This window comes from Anser brachyrhynchus (genome assembly GCF_964034855.1).
Source record: "Anser brachyrhynchus genome assembly, chromosome: 2".
NCBI classification, from domain to species: Eukaryota; Metazoa; Chordata; class Aves; order Anseriformes; family Anatidae; genus Anser; species Anser brachyrhynchus.
Window position 1 is genome coordinate 41,636,474 of NC_137695.1, and position 27,794 is coordinate 41,664,267.

The 27,794-nt window shown below is 34.8% G+C and overlaps 1 protein-coding gene across 1 annotated transcript in view; it reads right to left on the reverse strand.

Annotated features, from left to right (window-relative positions):
• TOP2B (DNA topoisomerase II beta) overlaps positions 1-27,794 on the reverse strand; it is a 64,558-nt gene that overhangs the window by 3,821 nt on the left and 32,943 nt on the right. Inside the window, exons 9-33 of the mRNA XM_080579121.1 lie at positions 25,950-26,051; positions 25,713-25,850; positions 24,393-24,531; positions 21,648-21,805; positions 20,757-20,882; positions 19,723-19,833; positions 19,531-19,636; positions 19,214-19,323; positions 16,030-16,122; positions 15,818-15,932; positions 13,731-13,852; positions 12,728-12,876; positions 11,343-11,574; positions 9,705-9,839; positions 9,028-9,228; positions 7,030-7,225; positions 6,782-6,873; positions 5,528-5,683; positions 5,311-5,394; positions 4,081-4,278; positions 3,580-3,724; positions 2,214-2,372; positions 1,205-1,412; positions 647-729; positions 239-349 (exon numbers count right to left, since the gene is read on the reverse strand). Coding sequence (XP_080435247.1) covers positions 239-349; positions 647-729; positions 1,205-1,412; positions 2,214-2,372; positions 3,580-3,724; positions 4,081-4,278; positions 5,311-5,394; positions 5,528-5,683; positions 6,782-6,873; positions 7,030-7,225; positions 9,028-9,228; positions 9,705-9,839; positions 11,343-11,574; positions 12,728-12,876; positions 13,731-13,852; positions 15,818-15,932; positions 16,030-16,122; positions 19,214-19,323; positions 19,531-19,636; positions 19,723-19,833; positions 20,757-20,882; positions 21,648-21,805; positions 24,393-24,531; positions 25,713-25,850; positions 25,950-26,051 — 3,469 coding nt within the window. The remainder of the gene's footprint in view (positions 1-238; positions 350-646; positions 730-1,204; positions 1,413-2,213; positions 2,373-3,579; positions 3,725-4,080; positions 4,279-5,310; positions 5,395-5,527; positions 5,684-6,781; positions 6,874-7,029; positions 7,226-9,027; positions 9,229-9,704; positions 9,840-11,342; positions 11,575-12,727; positions 12,877-13,730; positions 13,853-15,817; positions 15,933-16,029; positions 16,123-19,213; positions 19,324-19,530; positions 19,637-19,722; positions 19,834-20,756; positions 20,883-21,647; positions 21,806-24,392; positions 24,532-25,712; positions 25,851-25,949; positions 26,052-27,794) is intronic.

The window sequence follows — 27,794 nt, forward strand, 5'->3', positions numbered from 1 at the left end:
TAACTAATCAAAGGCTGAGCATCAACTCCATACATGGAAAGCACTAAGTTTTGACACTACAGTGGAAAGAAAGAAATTATTATCATTAAGAAGCTGGAAGAAGTTCACACTCTCTCCTGAAAGCCACTGAGTCTGAAATTAATGAATGCAATTCCTACTTTTAAGATGTGAAGAGATGATTTAAAGGTGGAAGAGTTTTTAAAAAAGGATTGAATTATGGGATAAATCCTACACTTACCTTTTTTAGCAGCTACTGTTTTACTTGGAATTTTCTCTGCTTGTTTTGGGGTGAAAGACGATGAGAAAACAGGAGTAGAATCCTCTTCATCACTGTCCAATTTTGTTGTATCTATAATCACAGAGTATGTTTAAATTAAGATTTGTTCACTGCATACTTAAAATCATTCATCAGTTAGTCAAATTCAATCTCACAGAAACACTCCTCTGATACTACAGCTAGGCTATGGATGTACTATGACCGTGATACAAGCTATGTTCCTCTAAGGATCAGAACCTCTTTCCCCTTTATAAATCTTGATATCTTTCTTTTACAACTACTTCATGAGTTTTGTGTTAACAACATAAATCCCCTAACACAGTCCATAACAGTTGCTAATGACAAATAGATCAGTGAAAACAAGCTCACCATCATCTGTCTTCTGAGAGTAAGATGGGAAAGAGAAGATGTTCCCAAAATCTTGATTTTTCTTCTCTTGAGTCGTTTTCCTTCTTCCAAACACAAAAAGAAATTGCATTAACTACACACTGAAATATGTAGACATTATAGTATCTATAGGAGATTAAATTCCTCTTTGGGCACTACAATCCATTTCTAGCATCTTTATGTATGCTTGTGACAGTCAAATTCTTACAATCACTTTCCAGTCATGTACTGTAAGCATTTAAAATTAACAGTACTACATTTTTATCAATAGTTCTCTATACCAAGCTGGTGCAAGAAGGAAAACCAAAAAATGTTACTAAAGGCATTTTAACAGATGACATTACCGACACTGTATTACAGATGGGTAAGTCAAGTTTTCCCCTGCACAGGGCAACTGCAACGCTAAGACTCCTCCCCATCAATGTATAAATTTTATTTCACATGGCACATGTAGATTACTAATTGATCAATGTTTTGTTTAAGGACTTGTACATACAAAAAATTATTAGAACATAAATACTGCTGAGTTCCAGTACTTACTCTGGAGATGGCTTTGATTTAGCTGGGGAGAAGTCATATTCATCTTTTTCTAAACTGTCTGAGGGAACGAACTCATCCTCTCTATCATTTGTAACTGGAGAAGCTTTTACTTTAAGTTCATCCAAATCATTATTATTGTTGGCATCATCATCATCATCGGCATCATCTTCTTCTTCTGAGAAGTCAAACGTATATTTGGGCCTCTCAGCTGAAAGAAAAATACATATTTACACATTTCAAGATAGCTGGCTGTGTTACTACATTAATAAAGTGGAAGTCACTACACAACCCTTGCCGCAGATTATACAACACAAAACGCGTGGGGGAAAAGAAAATTGTCTGAGTCTGGAAGAATAGAAGTATATATTTTAAACTGCTATGAAATATCTGACACCTCTTGTTGCTTGCTCAGGTACCTTCAGCTTATGGCGTTATGAAGACATCACTGTACAAGCACATTTAAGGAATAAGAATCCTTCACTTACAATCGAAGTTTTCTTGACTATATCATTTGAACATTCTTCCTAATCAAGAACTTGAAAAATCGACCAACAATTTTCCAGAAAAATCTTGTTTTTTTTAAAATATCAAATACTTAGATATTTTTAAAACTTTCAGACTCTGATACTTCTGACTTCCCTAGACTGTTCTGATTTTTTTTATTTTTTTATTTTTGTAGCCATTTCAGTTTTGGGGTTGTTTTGTCAAGCATTGCCTTGTTTCCTTGTTTGTCAAAATAACTTTATTAGTGTCTTTTTTTTTTTTGTGAGTAATTTCTATTCTATTGTTTTGGATAAAGTAAAAGATTTCCAGACAAAGTTACAGTTGCTTTTGTAGCAATTCCTGGTTCTGCCATTAAGAGATTTTTCAGAATCATCACAGTGAAAAAAATATAACGCAAGCTATCTGTAGGAAATAAAGTCCCAACGGAATGCTGTGGTCAAATGAGAATGGAGGTTTGTAGATTAAACTTTCAGTCACAATGCACATTTCACAAAAGCTTGGGTACCTGCAGCTCTCCTAAGCAGAGAGTCTCTTGGAATAATCACAGGCTCATTATCTTCTAAGTCACTTTCAGACTTGGATTCATCATCTGACCAGGGGTTTCGTTTCTTCACTTTTTTTGCACTGGATTTTGTTGATGATGGTGTTCTTCTTACTCTAGTACCTGTAACAAGTTAAAGCATCTATCACAATCAGGAAAAGGGAAGAAAAGGAAAAAAAAAAGACACTTTCATCTCTTCTAATTGCTTATGATGCATAAATTTAGTATAATTTATCCTAAAAAGGCTTTCTTTAAACATTGTAAATTTTCTTCTACTTCCTGAAGGAAAATTTAACGATGTGATGAAATAATTTCACACAGAACCTGACCTGCTGCTGCCAAACAAATTTGTTTTATGACAGAAAAACATAAAAGTCTCTTATTTGAAGTTTTAGCTCTTCCGAAAATTTCCATTTTTTAAAGGTTGTTGGCATTTTCCAGGAAAAGAACAGTTTTCCATTATTTGGAGAACAGGATCACAAACAGCTATTGGAAAAATCCAATTAACATGGGAAGCAGAGGGGGGATATTGGGGGATACAAGTCAGTCAATTGCAGGGCAAGTTCAGGTCAAGCCGGGCTAGTTGGCTCTGGCTCAACACTGGCTCGGGTGGATTTGAGCTTCATGTAGGCAACTCAGTCATATGTGTACTCAGTTAACTTATTAAGCCAAGCCATAACATGCATACCTTTAAACAGTCAGAATGACTGAATATGTCAATTGGAAATAGATGTCTTTAATCAAGTTCTACAGTCTGTACTATTACACTGACACTGAAGGTCAGTGCTGGCCCTTCAGTGTCAGAGGACAAACAAGGTAGAAATTTCTGTTTAAACAGAATTAATCTAATTATGTTAAAAATAATCTGTTTTTTTCTACTCACATAGAAGATTTAGAACAAGATTTGGAACTCCCCCTCAAAACCAGATGTAGAAAATCCATCCCCACCCTCAGAAAAGCAGTTCACTTAACAGAAATTTCAGTAAGTTAGTAAAAGCAGAAAACAATAACAGAAGTGACAACATATTTAACTTCAGCATTTACTACGTCTGCTGTTAATCTCTTATGTATGCTGTAATGCTGAAGTACTTCAAGTATTTCCACACATCTCTTTAAGGAAGAAAATCAGATGAAATAGTGGTTATCATAGTATAATTCCCTTTTCACCGTGTGTTAAAAATATAGAATCATCACAGAATCATCGAAAGGCTCGGGTTGGAAGGGACCTTAAAGATCATCAAGTTCCAACCCCCTATTAAATATATAAAAATATATTTAATGCAAAATTAGTACTCATTTAAGCTTAACGATGACTGTGTAAGGACCTTACCAGGCTCCTTCTTCTCTCTCTTCAGTTTGGGGGTTTTAGTTGCTGAGGCTGTTGTATTCAGTGAGTCATCCCCACCACCCTCAGCTTGCGCACCACCAAATTCTTCATCAAATTCCATTTTTATTGCTAGAGAATCAGCATCACCCTAAAAATATAAAAAAGTTGGGCAAAATAAAATTATACATTTAAAATTTCAAGATAAAACTGCAATACAACTTTGTAGAAAATAATAAATGAAAGTAGACTACTCTACTAACATTTGTTGAATAGTCTTGGAAGGACAAAAAAATCAGCAAAAGCACCTCAACAATAAGTAGTCAAAAGAGACTTTCAAACATAAAAGAAAATATATCCAGTATTAACTTATCTGTGCATTAAGTCAGCAAAACATTATAAAGACAGCATTAGTGGGTTCTAGTGGTTTGGACTTCTGTTACCAGCATAGAAAAATACAGCATTTAAATAATAAATAATTGTAACTACAACAATGGTTTGATTTACCTTTTTCTTTTTCAGCAGTTTCCTACTGGCATCAGCTTTCATGGCAGATGTAATCTGTGGAACTATTCTTCTACCAAACGGTGATGGCATGGTCTCTTCCAATTGAAGTTTCTTCATCTTGGGTTTACCAACTTTACCTTTTATTGGTTTGCCGACCATGCCAGCCAAAACATCTTCTCTTTCCTGTGCTTCTACTTTCTGACAAACAACGTGTGTGGGGGAGAAAAAAAAATCTTTTTTAATAAGGACAAAGTGGAACACAGTGCTATTTAAGATTAATTTCTTAACATGGAGCATAAGGCTTCCCTTAATTGTCAGATGAATTATAATACACATTCTAGTAATGGAAAACCAACCACTTAATCTTGGTAAGTTCTTAATTACCCCATGCTGTTAAAAATTATGCTTTCATTCAAGCCTACGTAAGCATGAACTTTTGGACACTGCTGGTTTGAAAATCTTTCTTTTATCAAGTTTTGTTCCTCATATACATATCTAGGTACTGATGTAACTTTTCAGTCTTTCGGCACTTAAAGCAAGAAGCTGGCTTTTAGAGTAATTTCTGGATGACACATTTTTCAGACCTTTCATCAGCTTTTTTCACAATATCAACATATAGCTGAAAAGGAGACTTCAGAACAGAATACTTCGAATTGCAGCTGTCCAACGAACACACAAAGAAATAAAATAAATGTCTTATTTATATTATCCTGTGCTACCTTAAAAAGATTACATCAGCCACTTTCTGGCAACACTGAAAACTGAGGCTCAGCAAGTTATCCACCAATATGCATTTAACTTTTTCCAGAGTTGCTAATGAGGCAAGGTAAAAGACCCTCATCTGATATTTACAGTCTACGTGCTTAGTTCCTAGATGTACTGCTCTGCATTTGGCAATACTTATTGCCTCACAACTGATTAGAACACGTACAACTGCTATTATTATTACTATTCCTAGTTACAACTCTCAATCTCTGTGTCATCGGAAAACGAATTTATTTCTGGTAATTTTCCTTTCACTGACTTGGAAAAAGCATGATATTGTATAGATGTAAGAAAAAATCCCTGAGGACCACAACTAGGAACTCAACTATCCAAAACTGATTTCCCACTTCTCCCTATATTTGGAGGACCATCTGTTTTTAATTCAAAATGTGTTATTTATTTCTTATTATTATTAAATTTTGCTTATTTTTAATACATATTTTTAGAAATATATGTAAAACATACTTCAAGCTCTTCAACAAAAGCTGCTAAGTCTTCTTTCCAGAGATCTGACGAAGATTTCCTTTTAAGGTCGTTTAGTTCTCTCTCCTTAAATGTGAAAATAGAATATAGAAGTTACTAAGTTACAGCCAAAGTAAATACTATCTAAACTGAACATAGTAATTAGAAACATCAGTAATTACTAAATCATTTCAGAACAAGCCTCCCACAGCATACCAACCTTTGAATCTCTGTGTTTAATTAGTTCTTCTACTTTCTCTTTTGTAAGCGACCACAGAGACATGTTTAAGATGTAGTTAAAATCAGGGCCAGAAGTTGAGCCAGAAGCAGAGGATGCATCGTCATTTGGGTTCTGTGGGTCCTCCTCTTCTGCTGCCTAAAATGAAACATTCAGTTTTAGAAGCATTAATAATCTTAGCTCTATGCATGTACTTAAAACTCCTCCAAAACACTTTGCTGGAGTAGTAAGGTGTTTCCTCACGGATTCAGTGACATGAACACATTTCTGTACCTTTCCAAAAACCCATGTTCCTGTCCTTTTCTATAGTTGTATTGTTTAATCATTGATTTAAGAAAATAGAGCGGAACCTAATGCTAGCCATATGCATTGTATCCTGTTAGCTACAGAAACTGGTACTCTCCTCTGTATCTCACATAGGCTGGAGTCCTTTGCCCTTTGGATATGCATGTACATCTGTTTCTTTAGAAATTAGCACAGTGTTTTTCTATACAAACTGCTAAAATAACCTTGAATGTAAGAGTTGTGGCTTGAAGGTGGATCAAAATTTCTCTTAATGATAGTTTTGCTATAGAATACTACACTGCATGGAGTTAAAATACAGTAGCAATAAAAAATGCAAAACAAATCAAATGAGAAATGAAAAAAAATAGCCAAAAGCAGTGGTAATGGCCCAGAAAAGCAGTAGTTGACAAAAATTTGAAAGTAGTTTCATCTTCCTGTACTAAAGTATGAAATTAAACTTGTCACTCTTTTGGAGCAACAAAAAACTGTGTAAGTCTTAAGGTAACTTCAAGAGTCATAGCTTTACAATATTCAAGTTTCATTCCAGAAAACTGATTAATAGGTTCTATATAAATAATTGTGTTTACTATAATGTGACAAATAAAAAGAGAAATATCAGTTTTAAGTCTGGAATAGCTGATGTAGCATTTAGCATATCATCCAGTCAGAAGTCAAGTTGCCAGTTTTGATTAGAAAATTCAGTCTTCTGTGTTCTCATTTGCAACCCTGGTTATCTAGTTTTCTTAGAATTATCTATGTGCATTACCGATATTATGCAACAATATTTCTATATAAGTTTATATTTGTTAGAATGGAAGCCAATGAGGAGTAATGAATAATCTTTTGCAAGTGTTGTGTCATAAGTTAGACTACTAGAAAACAAACATCTGAAAAAATTAATATCATTTATAACAATAGTATCAAATGCATCCAGAGATTTCAGATCATTACCTTTTCCTGTGCTTCTTTCCAGGCTTTAACTGGATCAGATTCATAACCTCTCTGGACCAACATCTGAATCAAATCTCTTTTCGATCTATTCTCTACAAGATACACACACAATCAAAAATAAATAAATAAATAAATGTCTTGGAAAAAAGCATCTTACATGCAAGAATGTTTTACTATTTTTAAATAAATTCCAGATTTTCCCCTACTGTTATCAATTCTAACTCACATTTTAGAGAGTATTTACTCACCTATGGTAATTTTTCCTTGTATCTTCTCTAAAATGAAGCGAGCTTGGTTGTTAAGTTTTGTAGATTCTGCACCCAACATTCCCACAAGCCATTCCTTGCGCAAACTATAATAATGTAATCGCAAATCAAAGAACTCCTTCAAAATGTCTTGCACTGTTTCATACTTCTTTAAACATCCCATATGATCAAATAGCACCTATAAAATACAAAATATACTGCTTGAGAGAGACTGCATAACTCAAGCTTTGTGTATGAGTTTATTTCTATCGCTCATATACATGCATCATATGAAGAGCAGAATTTTGAAGACTGTGAGCTCAAACCGTACTGTGGAACTATAGAGCACATAGCTGGATAGATTTTATTTTGAAGAAGTAGATTTAACACGAGATTTATGGTAATACTTTCAAGCAGAAAAACAGGTATATAGAGAAGTATGCCTGAGTTCAATTGAATGTCTAATTGTACCTAAATCCTAAAGCACAAGCTCAGCATCGCTTGATGATTCACAACCATTTAACGTAACAGTTGAAGAGCGTCTTTAATAATCTCTAAATTCAGCTGTGAAAACTGCCACTTCAAACACTCCAGAAATCCTTCAAGTTCAAGCACAAAGTAAGAAATCATTTTAACACACTGGTGGAATCAGTCCTGCCTGACTTCTGACACCTCCAGTTTAGACATTTAAAGGTGAACTAGTCACCCTAGGCGCCCTCTATAGTCAGCTGAAAGAAATAAGCCTCTCTAGAGAGCAATTCATCAGTCTAAAGCATCTATTTGGGAATTGGATGAATAATGAACTAGCTCACATATGCATCTAACTTTTTAAGACGCTTACACTAGGATAGATGAATTCCTACACAAACAGAGAAAGCAGAGAATGCAGGACTGAGGTGCAAAAGTTGTTGTAATCTGCTAAAACATTAATTTGAAGACAGATTTTTACAGTAGTTCATATGGTTGTTCAAAACTGTGAGAAGTACTATCACTTTTATTTGGCATATTCGCTTTTCTAAAATAATCTACAAAATTGTTTGAGCAAGGCCTTTATCATCTCCCAGTCACATGATTTTTAATCAAATTTAAACCTATTTTCACATAGCTTTTGATTTATACAATAATGATAACAACAGTACTGGTAGTTTTGCTTGTGATAATGTTTGAAAGTAGTACCTGCCATACAAAGACTAGAATTCTGTTTTTTCCAGTCTGTAAACACAGATTGTTTAGGAATATTCAGACAGAAATTGTATTACAATTCAAGCCCCTCTCTTGTAATAAATACACATGTAAGTTTACTCACATTCCTACTCCCATCTTGCTACAAACAGAATGAATCAGTAAAAAGTAACATATATTACCATTATGTCTTCAGCAGCTGAAGGATAGCACTTTCTATACCTTACAACCTAAACTGGGAGTTATGTTGGTGGAAACATCAGATATCCTATTACAGGTCCTACATAAAGTGCAATTTTGAAAATGGAACTTGTCTCAAGTTTAAAACTCAAATCTAATTATAATACAGAAAAGTTATTTGAATGATTAACTTTACATTAATCATTTTGGGTGAGCTGCATGGGAAGTTTTCAGTTATAGGAAACTAACTACCCAGAGACTGTATAATTTGGTTTGAAAGATCCATTAGGACTAAATTGGGATTGTTGATCCATATTGAATTAATATTTGTCATCACTAATAAATTTTTCTACTGTTTAAATAATTTCATATACATGGTACTGTTCAATACCCAGACAGTTCCAGTGAAGTTTCAAAATTCAAATGGCATGGCTCAATGTGACCAAAAAAGCTAGACTTGCATTATCTTCAGGAAGAATGAATTCAAACAGTTGACAATTATTTCTTGGCAGCAGCAAAATATGAAGAGAGATTTGCTCAGTCATGCACAGAATTGATCTAGTGCCAAAACCACTACAAAAAACATTTGAGTTTACAAGCAACTGTAAGGATTCTGATAGCTAAACATAAAAAAGTTACCATAGAATTACAAGTAAGACTTGTTTGAAGCTTAAAAACTTTGTGCAATCCAGCAGCCTCTGCCTGTGCAAGTTTTTCTTCTGTCATCTTTACAACAAATTTCACAGTTGTGTCAGTGTGGTATTCCTTATAGTCAGAAATTAATGCTGGAGTTTTTTCAGTTCCGTTCAACATGGGTTCTAGAACTTGTTCTTTGTATACCTATTTAAAAAAAAAAAGCCAAAAACTGAAACAGTTCTTAAAATTCATAATTCCTTAAACCAACCTAACAATCAACCTAAGATTTCAACTCTGTGTGTATCACATCTGATACCAGTGATAATTTACAGAAGCAGTATAATCTGCAAAATGAAGGCTAGAACTAGCAAAAAACCTAAGAGGCATCCAAGAAGGACAGGAAAGTCTACTCAAAAGAGAAACATATATTAATATATAAACATTAATATATTAACTCAGCAGGAGAAGCAGATATTGCTGTAGTATGGACAGTAGAAGGCACAAGTAAAAAAAAACATCTTCCACAAAGGCACAGAAAAGAATGAAACTATGTTTCCTTCCATGTATGTATAATGATCAGAAGTGATAGAAAAAAGTCATCTATGTAGGATTACATAATTTAACACAAAGCTTTTTGTTGGTTTTGGTTTTTTATGTAAGTATATTTCACTGCTACTAACCTGGGTCCATGTTCTTACAGGAAGCTCTGTAATTTCTACTGTGTTCCTGTCCACCACAAATATTTCACCACTGACTACATACTGGTTTTGACCAAGTTCCTGAATGGTTCCTTTGAAGTTTTTGTAGTTTGGGAGCTGAAATTGCAAACAAACAAACAAACAAACAAGAAACAGTGGAATGGTAAGAAATCTTACAAGAAGATGTTGAAAAAACATTTATTTCCCATACACCATACAGCTATCGCTTTATATTGCACTAATCCATCAACCAGCCTCTCATGCCTGTGAAAATCTTAAGTCATAGCAAAAATATTATGGAAAAAAAAACAGAATATACACATGCAAGTGACAGAAACAAGTATCTTATAGTCTATAGAGTAGATACACAGTTAAGAAGATGCAGCTGAATCCAGTAAGGTGGCTTTTCTTGTTGCTTGATTTTTTTTTCTTTTTTAATTTTTGGTTTTATTGTTTTTGTAGTTTTGTTGTTGTTTGTTTCATTTTTACAGGAAACTGCAAGTGCAGCTAAGGCATGACAGAATTCAGATTAACACCCAAGTCTCACAATAGCTTTACATCAGCACTGAAAGAAGTGGAGAAGTGGTGTTACCTCCCCTAGCCATTTTCTCATTCATGTGCTGTTTGGCAAAGATAGTGGAACCCATCCAGTTTAAAAATTAACTAACAGGGTGGGGATTTTTTTTTTTTAACTGAATTGATTCCCTTATCCAGCTTACCATGCAGCTACAAACACATACCAGCATACAGAAAGGAGCTAGATGGAGGCAGAACTGCCTCTTTCAACCACAGTGAAGCTTCAATTGACTGTGAGACTACACAGAAGGCCTAGGAGTCCTAAAGGAAGGGCAATGGATCGCATTAATTTAAAAAAATCGAATTATTGTTCCTAAGAATTTGCAAAAGGAAATTCACTATGTCATGAAAATTGACACTTGCTCAGAGGCAATGAACTGTGATCTAAGTAGAGATGTTTCTGCTTCTATGACTTATTAAACACAAAGTACCAATATCCAGTAGTTGTAAAGTAAAGGTTAAATAGCTTGTATTTCAGCTGTTGGTTACAGAGATTCTGGGTTCACACAAGTATTCTTACTGTCCAAAGATTTTTTCAAGTATACACCACCTCCAAGAACTTCTTGTAAAGTTTTAACTAAAGGAGCAGAAGCTACTGCTGATTTTCTTGGAACAGTAACAATATCTTCTCCTATGCTTACAAATATGTAGAAGTACAATTCAAGCACAAGACAGAGGAAATGTTACATTTGGCTAAAGATAAGTAGTTGTACCTCAGAAAGGAAAGAGTGGCACAATTTTTTACTCTACTCCCATGCAGCATAACTACATGTAAGACTTGAAACTTCGAAGTCTTGCAGTCAACAGACCACAGAAAAAGCCCTCCAAAATAATTTGAAAAAAACAAATCGCACTTTTTTTGCTTCAAGGTGAACTTCCCCAGCCACATCCCAACAGTCAAGTAAAGCTCCTACTCAAAATTACTGGGACAATCCAAGCCAGATATTCCAATCATTTACAGAGTGATATGAACACATTTTCTAAGTATAAAATCAGGTTTGTTTAGCAAGCATATAAAATACTAGTATATACTACTATTTTTACCATAGGGTGGGGATCTAAGCCATCCAGCATTCGTCTGACATTGTTTACAATCTCTCTGGTATCATAGTTTGGAAGTTTGCAAGCCCATCCGGTACCAATTCCTTCAGCTCCATTTACTAAAACCATAGGAATGATGGGAATGTACCATTCAGGCTCTACGCGCTGGTTGTCATCATAGAGGAATTTAAGCAAGTTGTCATCCACTGATGGAAAAAGCAGCCTGGCTAAAGGGCTTTAAAAAAGGAAAAGAAGAAAACTGTTTAACTGGAGTCCTGTAAGTAAAGTGCATAATGCTTTAACAGTCAGGGGGTCCAGATATAATCTATTTGTATGTCTTCTTTTCTCTTTGCCTTTCTGAAGCTGAAAATACAACGTACATACCTCCCGAGGGAAAAAAAGTTCTTCTCAATGGAATAGTGTACTAATAACAGATACTAGCTTCCTTTCCAGTAATACATGTACACAATATACTAATAATTGATAACATTTAATATCAACAGAAATACCATTCTTTGAAGTATTCAGAATTCACACAGTTCAATGTGACAGTAGGTCACCCACCCAATAATAAAGCAACACAGTATGCAAGTGTTTGCAAAAGTTCATTGCCCAGGAGTTTCAGAAAAAAAAAAAACAAACTATGGTGGTGACTCCTTCTGCTCATGTAGGAAATTGTCCTGGGTGAACACAATTTCCAGCACCTCATGTGAAAAGAAGAATGTATAAAACTAGGCTGCTACACAAAGAACATATATGAAAAGGGGAATAAATCCCGATACTTATGTATAAAGCTTACAATTATCAGGAGATTCTCACACTCTGCATGTTAAATTGAATTTCAAGGTATTATAATTTCAAGGCTATGAAAAATCAGCACTTAAATAAGGTCTTCATTATTAACTATGTATGTGTAATGTAGCTTGTTATGAAGACACTCATCAGAAAGGAAAACAATCATTCTCAACTTGCAAAAAAATGTTGAGTTGAAGGACTCATCACCAGGTGGCAATACATTTTCCTTTGCAAAACATAGCAGATTTCATATTGAACAGAGAAACTGAAAGGTGCTTCTATGACAAGTCACAATTTAAGATTGGCAATTGATCTAAGTGATCTACATTTTCAGTCTCCCTACTTACAATTCAAAGTTTAATTCCTTAAAAGCTACAATTCCCACAGAACTCTAATGCATAAAAAATCTATGCAGAACAAACTAGGTGCAAAAACACAGATGTAAGGCAGAATTCGAGCACATACATCCATCAAAATACTCCAATCCTCCCCCATTTCTCTCACACAAAAAAACCCTCTGCAATGTTGTGAAAGAATTAGTTTGATAACAAGGCTTTTCAGAAGTATGTGTTTAGCTGTACATTTGTATTTACCTTAACATGGTGAAAATATAACGAGGGCTGGCAGCATCCTTTCCACCATGAAGCCTGGTACCAAACTGACCAATAGGTTGTAGAAGATTAACATTGTTACTTCCAACAAAGTTCTGAGCCAAGTTGACAATAGTCATCATTAAAGCTTGCTGCAAAGAAAATATTTCTCACATTTATTACTATGAATATGTAAACTCTTTCCTAATCAACTAGTAAGATATATTTTAAATGCCCAGGAACTGTGTGACTAACCTGACTTCAATTTCAAAAAAGTAGTCTCCCTACAAAAGCAACATAGCAAACCTCTTACAGGAGCTACTGGCAAAACATAGTGCTTTCTCTTTTACAGCCACGTTGTCTCCCTGCCCTTAAATTCCATCCTTATGAAAACCCCGTAAGTTTCTCCATTGTCTCTAAAGAACTTCTCTGAAGAAATGAAAACAGCACAAAGTGATTGCACTTACCTTCTCCTGCACAAACTACTACTCATTAATTTTAAAGGGAAGGAGGAAGGGATAAAGAGAGAGAATTAATTTTGCAGCTCTTGCTAATACTCCAGATAAACATAACAAAAAAGGAGATAGAATAATCTTTGTTCCAACACTGCATCAGGTTTTTGAAGAACAGTATCTCTTCTTCTTACCTTAAAAGACTCTATTTCTTGTTCAAGACAAAAAATTGCCCTAGTACACAGTTTCTGTAATTGAGAATCTGGAAGAAGTGTACCATGTAATTAGTTATCTACCATTTCTCCACAATCCACAAACTACTAGGGATACCACTGTGCACAAAGACTTGGAAAGAATGGAAACACGTTGTCTTATTAAGCTAAACACTGATTAAGTTCAAATAACTTAAATACTAATTAAGTTCAAATTCTTTAAAAGTAAATGTATGATTTGTAGATTCACTCCAAAGGTTTCCAATTTTAATACAATAAACATTTCCATAGTATTTTACATAGGTTCTAAATTCTCACAACTTTTCTATTCTTCATACTCACCTCCCCATGGTGATAAGCTGACATTTCGGCAACAGAACCAGCCAGCTGAGCAACCTTTACTTCACGTTTATCATTTCTCTTAAAGCAAGTGAACAACACTTTGCGCTGCCCTGGTTTTAAACCTATTAAGAATAATATCCCATTTTCAACACATACACAAGCACAGGTTTTTAAGAAATAATTTTTTTGTCTTATTCTCATTTCTAATTTCTTGAAAGAAGCTTAAACTTTAAATGGAAATAAATACATACTGTAACACTAACAAAATAACAAATGAATATCTCAGTTCTTTTAAAATAAATGATTATCTAACAAAACTGAAAAAGTTACCAGAAAAGTGGAAACTCAACCCTTTTAGCCAGTCATTACTGTGCAGCATACAATATTGTTCTAATGAATATCCTAAATATACATCTGCAAATCAAGAGTTGTTTCTTTCCTTAGAACATATTTTTCCTTAGAATCAACACAAATACAACAGTGACAACTGTAATTGTAGCTTGCACATATTTTAAAGCACTCCGAAATTTAACTTCTGTTAAGTTCTCAAATACTCATTAAAATTCAACAGAAAGATATGTTATCTATCTCCCTTTTAGATCTTTTAAAGTTTTAAGAAAGAGGCCAGACTCTTTGATCTTCTGATTTACTTTTACTGTTTAGGTACACTTAGAGTATACTTTAACTACAACATCTTTGTGGAAGCGATTGCATCATTTTTCTGCATATTATCTAGAACTGCTAACTAAAATATGCTTATTGATCTATTCAGTGTTTTAACTCAGACTACTGAGCTATACTACGGTATTGCTACACATTACCATTACTAACCCGGGTCAAACATAAGAGCAAAAATTGATAAAAAGACTTGACTCCAATCTCCATTTCATTTAAATACATAAAATTCAATTTTCTTTATAATGGGCCTGCATCGTGTTTTCATAGCAAAGATCTATTTAGAGGAACAGACCTAGAGAATTTCCTTTACACAGGAGAATCACCAAGAAATAAGAAAGTTGTAACTGAAAACTGAAGAGATGGTCAAAGCGTTCTTCCTCTTCATATTTTTTATTTTTTGTCAACAGACTAGCTTGTTATATATCACCTATGATACTGAAGAACAGAAACCACTGCTCAGGTACTACCTTCTGAGCAGTTCACAGACCCACAAGCAGTAAGGAGAATTACAGCTAACGCCGACAGTGACTCGTGGCAATTATATATATAATAATGTGTAATGTAGATATATAGATATATATAAACACACGGTTTATATTACATTATGTATACATGTTATTTATGTGGTTTTGCAGTATAGTATATTATTTATATTATACATAAATATTATTTATATTATACATATAAAGGTTCCTTTCTCATGTTCTTACATTTCTGTACAAACTTGCTGCATGAATATTTTGGTGTGGGTCTGTAGTGTCAAGAAGGCTGACCACCTCTGCTATAAAAAGTGTATTGGAAACTGGGGAGAAAGGTTTTTTTTTGTTTGCTTACAAAACCTCAAGAACATTTTTTCATGTCTTAGTAAGTATATGTATATTTACAACATAGGCAGAAATTTCTGTTCATGATGTCTGGAGACAGCTTTACAAATGAAGCACATAGTGTGTAGTGAGCTGCTTCTTTTCATGCTCATGCTATTGCAAGGGGAGAGTTGGCAAATCTGACTGACAGAACCCTAGCAAAATTACAGGAAGGGTCATTAACCACTAAAACAATGCTTCTGGTATACAACTGAAGGAAGAAAACTCACCATCTACGCTCAGCTGCCAACTTGAATTGCAATTATTATAAGCACTTAAAAGACTTGTTTACTCTGACTGTTTAACTAGAAGCAAAGCACTTGTACAGTCCCAGGGAAGAGGTCTGGTTAAGCTAAAAGGCTGCAAAGCATCAGCTTAAGCTTCCACACAGAAGAAACATTGCAACTTCTTAGCATATGAATGCTAAACAATAATATAGAAGTCTTCTATTCCCTATCTGAATACACTGACTTCCAAAATAAATCACAGGTTTAAAAAACAATAAAAATGAATGTTCCAACGAATCATAATGAATTATCAGCTTACCATCAACAAGGGAAGGAATAGATCTCTCATTGTCTGAATTGGAGAAAAGGATCAACTCCTTGTTAATGAAGTCATTGTAAGTCAAATGTTTTGTTGCTGTACCATATAAAAATTGCTGAAAAAAAAACCCACATACATTATTCATTTAATACAAAAACTACAGTATGTTTAAATCTCATCCACCACATTTATTACCATTATTTAGGACTCACCTCAGGAAGACCATGTAGCCGACGCTGCCGCCTGTCCTCCATGAAGTTTGTTAACCATTCTTTTCGGTCATCAATCTTCTTTTTACTGAAGGCCTGAAAAAAATCAGGCTCACTACAGTAACAGCATATACATGTTTGTGTAAATATATATGTGACTTTAGTCACAATTTGATATGTACTGCACTATCTGATTAAGTATTCAATAATATTTATTTGGACAAAATAAACCATGTAATTAATGCTTATGTTTAAGCAGCAGTACTGGTTCATGGCCTATTGGACATTGTTGCAGAGGGTTTTTCTAACTGACATCTGTCTCACTGATCATCATTTAAATTTATATTACTTCCTGAAATCTGTATGCAGTTAGAAAAATGTTATAATTCTTATTCCTCTCTTCACAGCAGAGTTGTCCTTTGTTTAAAGCTGTTGTGATCTTTCCATAAATAATTCTAAGGTTGGGTTCATCATTTAATTTGTCATCAAGAAAATTAACCAAAGGTATTATAAAATATACTCCACTCCTCTTGTCCTCTCCATGCCCTGTTTGCTCTATCAACCACACGTCAATAATTTATAGCTATTCCTGAGTGACTGGCTCTGGTCCTCAAAGAAAATTGACAGCCTGAAAAAACTGACATTTTATGAAAAGACTAGACTAGAATTTAGGCCAGCTGACTGAGGGCCTTAGTCTTTATGAATACAAGACGTCACTTTAAAGCAACAACTTATCACTACAAAATGACACAGGAATGTTCTGTCTGTCCTGTTACTGAAACAGAGTTTCCCTCCAGTTGAGTTTCTTCTCCAGAAGAAATAACAGTAGAATGCATAAAAAATGTGGCTTAAGCAAAATTTCAACTAATTTGGGAAAATACAGTGAGTTGTTGAGCTACTACCTTTTTTATTACAGTGTAAAATACAGAGACTCCATCATGTTCTGATTTCAACTACTCTTCTGCATAAGAGAACAGTCATCTCTGTCTTTTTTAAAGGACTCTGACTGGAGCACTCCAGATCTCAATTAATAGCTTCATTTCCTTACAGATCATGATATTTCACATTAAATAATAAAACCTAATTTTAACTTACTGAGAAGGGGACTAAGTGATATCACCCTGTTTAGCATCAGATTGACTACCTTTGTCAATAAAGCTCAACAATTTACAATGTCAGACCTCTGTAGGCTTAAGATTAGGCTCTTCTTACGGCTTAATTCTTACAGTCTTATTCTAATTATTTTCCACGTATTTATACTTTTCCTAGACGACTGCAGTGACAAATGAACAAGAGCTGGATCAACATAAAAATTAGAATAAAAAGTTTCAATAAAAATTATTCTTGAATATTTATGTTCAAATAGAATGTTTTTTGTTTCCTTTCCTTTCTTCACTTAGAACTGCTATTCTAAGACTGCTAGACTTCGTAGCAAAAAGTTCTTCATAATACTGAAGAATTTACTGTGTGAAATAATTGTTGTTTTTCTTGATTAGAGCTATCTTGAGACCTGGTAGGCCCTACAATCTTTGACCCACTATGCCCAGCGGTGACCTTGAGGCTGGATTTACAACTGTCAGCAGAGAAGATGTGGATGGGAATACAGGTGGAACTTCTGTTAACAGCTTCCTTGTGTAACAAATGACTAATTTCATCCATAACTGACAGGATATAATTTTAGACAATAGTGAGTATCAAGTATCAGCCTTAACAGGTAATATGGCCTTAGACATCATTTAAATAAATACATCCTGTATGTAAACCATTCACTATTAACGGGCCAACTTTATACAGCCCTAGAATATCTTGTACAGTTATATGTAGGCTCTGAAAAACAGACTGAAGACACGGTGAAGGGTATGAACAACAAAATAGAAAGCAGAAGACTAGATCCTCCACAACAGCGTCTAAGTACTTGGTAATGGTACTGATGAGGCAGTCAGTGAAGAATGATCACAGAGCATAAAAAGAAAGGCAATAAAAAGAATTCTTAGTAGGAGCAGAATCTGCCTTTAGGGCTAAGCTTGACATCAACAGTGACATCAATCTGCTTGGCTGTAATTGCAACTGAACTCTTCTACCTTCCCTTGAACCGAAAGACCTTCTGTCTGGAACTCTTAAGAGAACTTACAAATTCTCCTTGAACAATAATTGTGGTGTATTTGCAGAAATAGAACACATTTTTGACCAGGTTGTTCAGGGTTTCTTCTCTCTTAATGGATATGCAAATGTACAGACTCCTTTACTATCTAGATGAACACACTTTTCTTGGATGGGGAACCACATGCATGGATTATGTTTCAGTGCATCTTGGGCAGAAGTAAAATGAGAAGTACAAATAACTTCTGACATATCGTGTGTTTTTTTTCCTTCAAGAGAACTGGTACATACTGCTTACTAGCCTTTTATGTTAGTAAAAACACATCATTTTACTGGATCCACGGTATAAGGAAAAAGTTATTATATAACTGTAAGGAGAGAGCTCATTTCTGAATATGTGCATCTTCCCATTTTTATTTTTCTCTCCTACCCCTTTTTCTCTCTAGTAACACCTAAAACTGAAATAGTAAATTAACGTATATAGAAGGTGAAACACATCTTGAGAAAACAGTTCATTCTAGACACTCCATTCTTTCTCCTTCCTCAAGTTCTCTGTGAAACACAAATAATTTCCTGGTGTACTGACTGCGTCTGTCTGTTCAAAACACCTGAACACAACTACCTACAAGATTTCAAATTCAAATGTGCAGGACATATCTGAATACACACATGCCACACTGACATATCTTCAAAGAATAAATTATTATTATCTGATGTAATTTGCTCATAAACAAAAATCAGGTCCCTGAGTAGGTGCAAAACACCATCGATTTGAGCTCTATTGCCTTACTCAGAATACTCTTTTGTGTGTTCTGTCTTTAAAAGCAACTTTGAATGTAGTGTTCCTTGATATCTACACCACACAAAATTGATCAGAGCTACTAAGCAGAACGTAGAATTAATTTTGTAGCACAGATAAGGCTCTTACTCCAAAATTTGAAACATTTTTCAAAAGCTTTTTTCTCTCCCCAAAGTACTTTTTTATTCAGTCATGCCAAAAAGAACCTCACCTGCTAGGACTTCCTCATGTTCAGTGAACAACAGAAACTAAAAAGTATCATAGAGAAACCCTTTTATAAGTTCTTACCAGTGTAATGGCAGCATCATCTTCAGGACCAGCATATCGAAATAAGATCCGATGTCTTTCCATGTCAGCAAAATATTCTTTTGCTTCTTTAGCAGTGCTGGTACCCAAACCTGTATAACAAAACAAAACAGTTACTCCATATTTGGAATTTAAGTTTTAACATCTTACCCCTTGTATATAAGTTTTAACATTTTACCCCTTAAATAAAATTATTGCAGAAGATAGTATCATGAAATCAGCTATAAATAAAATTTTGTAACATCCATTTATTATTTATTTTTAGATCCACGAGGTTAACTTATTTGTTTTAAACAAACCTTTGTAGTACTTTATCTTCCATGCTTTATGATTTTCCATATGTTTCTTCCACTCATCAAATTCTGGAATACTATAGAATGAAAGTTCTTGCTTATTTTTGCTTGCCTTTAAAACAAAACAAAAAACAAAAATAATTAACTTTTCTGTTGTACTGTAAATAATAAATAAAATTGCATTAACAGAACCCATACCTTTACAATGGGAGTGATGAACTCCTCCAGAAAACCATGTTTCAACAGTGATGGCCAATTGTGATGAATAAAATTGATCAACAAGCCTTTTATGTGAGATCCATCCTGATCCTAAATCAGAACATGAACATGAGGCAATCTCGTAAAATGTCAGATCATGCTAAGACACCAAAAAACCCACCCCCATCCCAACACCAAAACGAGAGTGGCAATGTGTGAAAAAGTCTAGTTGCAAGGATAAACAGAATGCACTGGCCTGGATATATTAAAAACATGTTTGTTGACAGAAAACATAAAAGAGAACAGTTAGGTTTAATTTGGATTCTGAACTGAACCTGGGTATCAAATAGCCATTTGTGAACAGCCCTATCCCAGAGCTAACAATGAGCTCTTCCAAACCACGTGCACAGGTGCAGGTCACAGGTTTATTTGCCTATGGCATATTTTATCTGAGAGATGGGCAGCTCTCCCAGACAACGTGGAGCTGAATCTCTGTGGAAGAAAGCCAAACCTGGCCCATTGGTACTCATTGGTGCTAAAATGCTTGATAGTTTGACCTTTCCAGGAGAAACAAACAAACAAACCTTCACAATTATCTAAAGCATAGGCCACTTAGCCTTCTACAAATCAGAATAAACACACACTTCATGAGAATACACAGAAATAATTGCCTTCATTCTAGTTTCTGCCAGACTAGCATCACTACCTCATCTACTGTTCAGTTCTGTACTTACTTTCAACAAATTTTTGAGCAATCAAAACATTCTTGTTTATACATATTTTTATTATTACTTTGGCTTCTCTGTTACAGTGCAGCAAAGTTCTGTTGTTCATTTGGAGTAACCAAAATAACGTATAGACAAATTATTCCCATAAAGAAATCTCACACATTAGGGATTCCCTCTGAATACATCTATGTTACCATAACATAGAGGCAGGTTATAATGCACAAAAATGTAATCTACTGTAAGATTGCAGCAAAACACATTTTAAGAAGCCGTGTATATACTAAAACTTGTGAATTTCAGACTAACCTGATCTGTCATGATCATAATTTTTCCATATCTCAAACTTTTTAGAGATTCTGGATCTTCATAGCTTTTCTTGTATTGTAGTCCAACTATTTTGATGATGTTGTTGATTTCTGCATTTTCCATGATCTGTATTAAAAAGTTATATAAGCAGTTAGTATAAAACACTGAAATTCAGAAATATCCCAATCTTTTTTTTAGGTGGGGTTTATAGCTACTTTTTCAATGCATCCCTACCTCAACTTTACAACCTCCTCATCCCTAAGCCCCCTGTAGCCCTCACACCTGCAAAAATTTCTTCTGTACATGTAAGTCCTCAAGACTATATCACTGCTCCTCCACAGCCACAGCACTCCAGAGAAGGATGGAAGATAGCTAAAGGATATAACTAAAGGTCATAGGACGATATAACTAAAAGTCATCTCACAAAGCTGCCTTCTCTTTCCATCATTTCTACAGGCATCTGCAACACTGTGATACTCCTATTGCAGTACTCTTACTGCAATACTTTTACTAAAGACAAAGTATGGAGGGCAACAGAAGTAATGCAATGAGTAACAGTGATACTGCTTCGTGTTGGGAGTCAATGAAATTACATAATTGAGAGAATATAAAATTTTAATTTTTAAAGTGTTCATGTGAAGTGTTGGTATAAGTCATAGAAGAATCTTCTTGCATTTGTGAAAAAAAATATATATTTATCATCTCAGTACTTCACTCAATATTCTAGCTTAGGATTTTACTACGGGCTTTAAAGTAGCTGGTCCTTTATGAAACCCTAGCCACTTGATTTTCATGAAAAAATATAAATGAAAATACTGTGATATACCCCTAGAAATCAAAAATGAGGAGACATCTATCTGTTGGCTAAAAGGAATTGAGAAGACTACTTACCTGTTTATGAGAAGCTTCTCGAACATTAAGAATTTTGCCCCTGAGTGGGAATACTCCGTATCTGTCTCGACCAATAACACCTAAGCCAGAGACAGCTAAAGATTTGGCGGAGTCTCCTTCTGTTAAGATTAGCGTGCAGTCCAAGGAATGTTTGCCGCCTGTAGTTCAGGAAGAAGTAGAAGCAAGGCAAAAAAAACAGAAAGCTTAGCTTTTCAACTCAAACAATAGGAATACGATAGAATCAGTCATGAATGCTCTTCCTAAACTCTGTCAGATAATTTGAATAGGCTGAATTTCTACTTTTAGGGATGATCCTCCATACTACTGAACTACACAACAGGAAGGAGTATCCTTGCCCTCAGCAACACGCGACAGATCACTATGTGGCAAAGAACAAAATGGAATGCAGTGGCATGTCTTAGGTAGTGGTACCGACAAATCTGCACATACACACACAAAAAAAACCACAGCAACAAAAAAAACACCCCAAAACAAATTGCTTCTGCACTTTTACCATTTCACAGGCTATCTGGAAATTACTTAGGCACACACATCATGCATATCTGAGTTATATGAGTGTGCTCAAAACTGGTATGACCTGTATATTCTGTTTATCACAACTGGAATAGTTGAATAGATATTTTAATTGATAAGCACTTTCAAAAAGGGAACCCACTCTCTCCAAAGGGTGCAAATGCTCGTTAAGCACTTTTGCTATCTTATCAGTGCCAAATGGCAGGAAAGACTGCAAAGACTTTCAAGCTGGTTGGCTTTTATCTATTGTTAATAACAAAGTTTTGAAGATAATGACATTTAAAATAGGTACTTTGATTTGCCTCTACCTGGTATGTAGAAAACAATTTGCCTCTTCCTATTACACAGAACTTACATTCAGCATCTTTGGTCAACTAAGTCAGACATATGGCTTAACTGAATCTAAATCACACAGGTATTTCACCTTGTCAAAAGGTATAGCTACAGTACTATCAGGAAGGTGCAATCCAAATACCAAGAAAAATAAGTGTGTTGTTTTAGAATATATATGAGCCTTTTTTCCCAAATGAACTGCAGAAACCAAATCTGAACGTCACCCATGTGCACCATCTTCTGGAATTATGTGATCATTAGTGATTAATTTCATGGAAGCACGATGTGCCTATTTGGTATTTTTCTGGACACGGCTCTAAAAAATAACAGAATTCAGGAGAAACTTCAAGCTTTCAGTCAGGTGGAGTCACCAATTAAAATTCATTAAGACAAGTTCTCAAGGGCAGAACAACCAGCACATTCTCAGCAAAACTGAAGGAGTCAGTTCTCTGTACCATCCCCTGCCTTTCCTCTCTCAAAGAAAGCAGCTTTTTATTGAGGTTATTATCGTATTAGCTTAGTTCTTTTGCACAATAACAAAAACTTCCTATGGATTTTCAAGAGCAAACAGGTGACCCCTATGGTACCTTCAGTCTAAAAAAGAAAAGACTGAAGAACTTTTTACTAAATATATCACTTATAATCCTTCAACCTAAAACATTTCTGCCGGTATATACAGCACTTCAGAAAGTCAGGCTGAGTGTGAATACAACACACCTTGTTTACCAACTGAATGTCTCTTGCCTTCCTGTGTGTCCACACCTGAATGTGAAATGCCTTGCATGTGAGATATCTGTTATGTATCCAGATCCACAGATCTTCGGTGAACTAATACCTGGGTAAGCCTTCCTGGGAGTTAAATAGTTTCTGCTCCCCATGTAAGAACATTTAGGCAGTAGAGGAACATCTGAGTAACAGCTATCCAAGTTCTGGGGTGTTTTTTGTTTGTTTTTGAGTTTTCTTTCAGTATTTCATCAGTTATCCAGTTCTTCAGATGTCATATTTTGCCTCAAAAGGGTTAATTATGTGTCCTCTTAATAACAGTTTTGGTTATGAAATTTGTATTCCTTTGACAGATGCATGTTTCTGTAAGTCTAGTAAGCAAACGATACTAAATGCCAACAAAACAAAGTGTTAACCTTTTCCTGCAATCAAGTAAAAAGGAAGCATTTTTTCCTTCAAATTCCTTCACCTATAACTATACCATTTTTAAGGCGAGAGAAGATAAACAGTCTTTAGCAGTCTTACATGTTATTACTCAATTAAAAGATTTTGTTGCAATTTCTGTATCTTTCATTAGGGCAAGGGTGTATAAAAATCAACTAATATCAACATGTTGAAACTAATGACATTTCAAGTTCTTTGGTCACATGTGCCCCTCAAATAATTCAATGACATTTGCTATTGGCACAAAGATTGCCAGCTGATCTTAATTCCTATCTATGCCATGACTCAAGCCAGCAGAGATTGCCAGTTTGCCCAAAATACCCAGACAGGAACCAAAGGCCATTTAAAGTCTCACGGAAACAAAGTCACTTGAATCATTCCCTCAGGTCTCCACCACCTTTTGAACAGAATACTGGTAGCACTACTTAGCAGGAAACTGCAATTAGAAAATGCATGCTCTTTCATTATGGAACTAGGCTGCTGCTTTTGTCCAGCTATCTTAACTCTCCAGCCTAGAGAGGATGGTATTCATAATATCAAACTCAACATCATGCTTTAATTCTAGCACTAGGAAGTTTAGAAAATTTGTTTATAAAGCTATATGGGTTTTCATTTAAAAATAAACATAAGAATTAGAAATCAGGTTTAGAGTGATGATCTCTGTGAAAATATCTGTGAAAAATTAAAGATATTAAAAGTAAGTGCTCTTACCAGCATCGTTAGCATCATCCAGTTTTGGGATGCCCTTGATTTTACTGTGTTTCACCGATGAACATTTTTTGTTCAGCTGAGTCTGTGCCTTAAATTTGACCCAATTCAAAATACTTTCTATGATACCACAGTTAGAGGCCTGTAAGCAACAGATCAGAAGTGTGGATGAGAAAAATAAAACTCCACATGGCAGATTCTTATCTCTCAATTTTAAGCTACTGATCCTTTACATTTAAAAAAAAATGCAACCTGTAAAAGGCCAAAGAATTAACACATACCTGTGTAGCACATCATGCACACAAAACTGAAGTACAACACTCTCACAGATTCTTTTGTCTACCTTGTATAACTGGTGGTAAGGAAAGAGAATACATGGACCAAGATTTAATATGAGGATGTATTATGTTGTGTGGTTGATGTGCTGAGACATTTTAGGTACTAAGCTCCTGCTTCCTGGACTTTGGCAGCAAAATTAACCTTATAGGATATAATATGGACATCTAAGGTTTCTTTGGAAATTCTGAAAATAATTGGAAGACCCAAAAGCATTCAAAAATAAGGCTCTATGTATCAACTATTATCACAACCACTTGAGAAACTAGTACATTTCAAGAAATACACCTGCAGCGAAGATAGCATATAGCATATCTTCTAAGCAAAATCTGCTTTAGGTTTGAATTCACATTAAAAAACAAAACAACAACAAAACAACAAACAAACAAACAAAAGTGGAGCAAAACAATGCAAACTTTGGCTTTTCATTATCCTTCGCAATACAGCACTCATCAATTAGATATTCTGCTGCACATTTAACATGTCTGAAGATCAACGTTCAAACTTCCAGGAAACCAGAAATACTGTAAACCAAACACATTGATAGAAATACAATGTATATAACAAATTCTGAAGAATAAATATGAGATTGTTATTTTTCCTGTAAGGCCTGTAAGAATACCATTAGTAACACAAAACTAAAGGAATAAAATACAATACAAGGAGTTAAGTTTTGATGCCAAGAGTACTAGCAATAACACCATTCTCCTTACTACTACAGTCAAATTCATTTTACTAAAATAAATGCCAGAATCTGCAAAAAACGAAACTCACTTCTAAATCTGGGGCAACAAACAAAATACAGTCATTGCCTCCACTACTAAGGCCAGAGAATTAACAAAAGTTCTTCCATCTCATTTTCATAGTATGCTATTATCACTAGGGTACCATAATGCACCAATTAATCTTCAGCTACCTAACATGCATATACATAATCCAGTCTGTCAATTTCTGCTTCACTAAAAACAAGAAATAAGCTTTACTTACTGCTTTAAAAAATTTCTCAGATAGCTGGCACTTGGACCCAAAACTTTTAGGCTGCAATGTCATGTTTTCCTTTGTCTGGGAATCAAAAGATGGGTTTTCGATCAAGCAGTTAACAAAAACCCATATATGATTCTTCACCTGTTGAAAACAAAGAAAGCAATTTACTTAACAAAATTACCTCTTTATCTTTAATAATATACATTTATACATATAGCATTTTTGTACAATGTCACTTGCCTGAAATGGTTTCACTGAAACTCCAGCTTTATTCTTCTTTTTCACCACTTCTATAAGTTTGCCCACAACTTGATCCACCACGTAATCAACATGCCTACCACCCTTGATGAAGAAAGAAAAAAAAAACACAACACATTGAATTTTCTAATAGCTTTTAGTCTTATAAACAAGATTCAAAGAAGGTTAGTTCCTGCAGTCATACAGCAGTCAAAGTTGGAAGTCAATGCTCATTAAGTTATAAGATAAAGAAAATCTGGTTTTACAGTTTCTCTTTTGTCATTCAGTCTTCATTCCGGCCACAATGGCAGTAACTTGTAGCTATGTAACCATGTTGCCACCTGTCTTGCAACAATTGAGCAGTCACCTGGACTTCCTTACAGCTACTGCCCAAATGCAGAAGGGGGAAAGAATGGCTTATAAGAAATTCCTTGCAACATCTCAGTGGAAAATGAAAGAAAGATGGGCAGAAAGACAGGCAGAAAGACAGCATAGGATTTTTTCTTCCACTGCACCACAACAGCTGAAAGTAAAACATTCACAGTGTCTGTCACAATTCCTCCCTTTATCCTTCGAAAAGGGGGACTCTCTGGTTATCCTTGCTTAATGCCTTTCCAGATATATTTCCAACTATTTCAACTAACGCCATTACTGAGGGGAAAAAAAAAAAAAAAAACAGCTTTTGGCTAAGACAATGTAGTCACCTCCTAGCTGTGAACCCTAGCATAATAGACCCTGAAGAAGAAATATTCACTTATATATTTAAACTTTGGAAGTGGTAAGTCAGAAAAGTTACCTTTTTGAAGTCAGATATAACTATGGGATAAAAGGCTACTGGATACATACCTTCAAATACTAATTGTTTTTGCTAATCTGGAATGTTTCATTTGTTATTATTATTAATCATGATTATATCCATGGGCTCTAATCCCATTTTACACAAAACAATTACTTTTTCTTAACCTATGATGTGAATCTTTCTAAGATGCATTTGCCACACTTTGTAGGATTTGCATTGTGCATTTATTAATGTCAGTTGATGTTACTCAATGATGATATTGTTCCATTTTCTTTGTATTAAGAAAATGATTTCTAGGTTCTATGAAATACAGATTAGCTTTGTTCGTTTAGGTAATGGACAGCTTTTCTGTGACTGTTTCTTAGTTGATAGAAGTCTGTACAGTTTCAGTCTTTACTTGCGATTCTGATTCAGATTGCTTCTGAATTTTAGAGTATACCCCATAATTGTTAGGGTTTTTTTATACATGTAAATCCATAGCCATTGTTAGGATGTAACAGATCTCCAATAGGCCTCTTTTTCCAGAAAGCTCATGTGAAAGCCTTTATTTTCCAAATGGTTTCATCTCAAAATGATTTGTCCTCTAACTGTATGTTGGGTTCTTTTTGTAGCTGGTTTAAAGCTTAAGTCCAAAGTGAATTGTAGCTAGAGAAGGTGACAGAAGCCCTTGGGCACCTTCTGGAAGTGTCTGAATTGGAAGTGTGAGAGTGGAATAACATCTTACTTGTTCAAATGCTTAGTTCTTTCCTATTTAGACTGAATTTCATCAATAGTAGAAACACTTTCTAAACATTGCAACTAGTATGTATTTTCATCACCCTGCCCCATTGTGAAGCATGAGTTATATCTGACTTCAAAAAATCTGTTACTTTCTGACACTGCTAATGATGAGAGAGGCAGGTCATAATCAACCCAATAAATTTGCGCCAGCTATCACATTATAGCATAAACCAATTCAACACATTAACGCAACAAAAGCCTAATCCAGCCACTGTATATATACAAAGAGTACAGAGAAGACAGGGAAACAATATGACCCCTTTTGATGA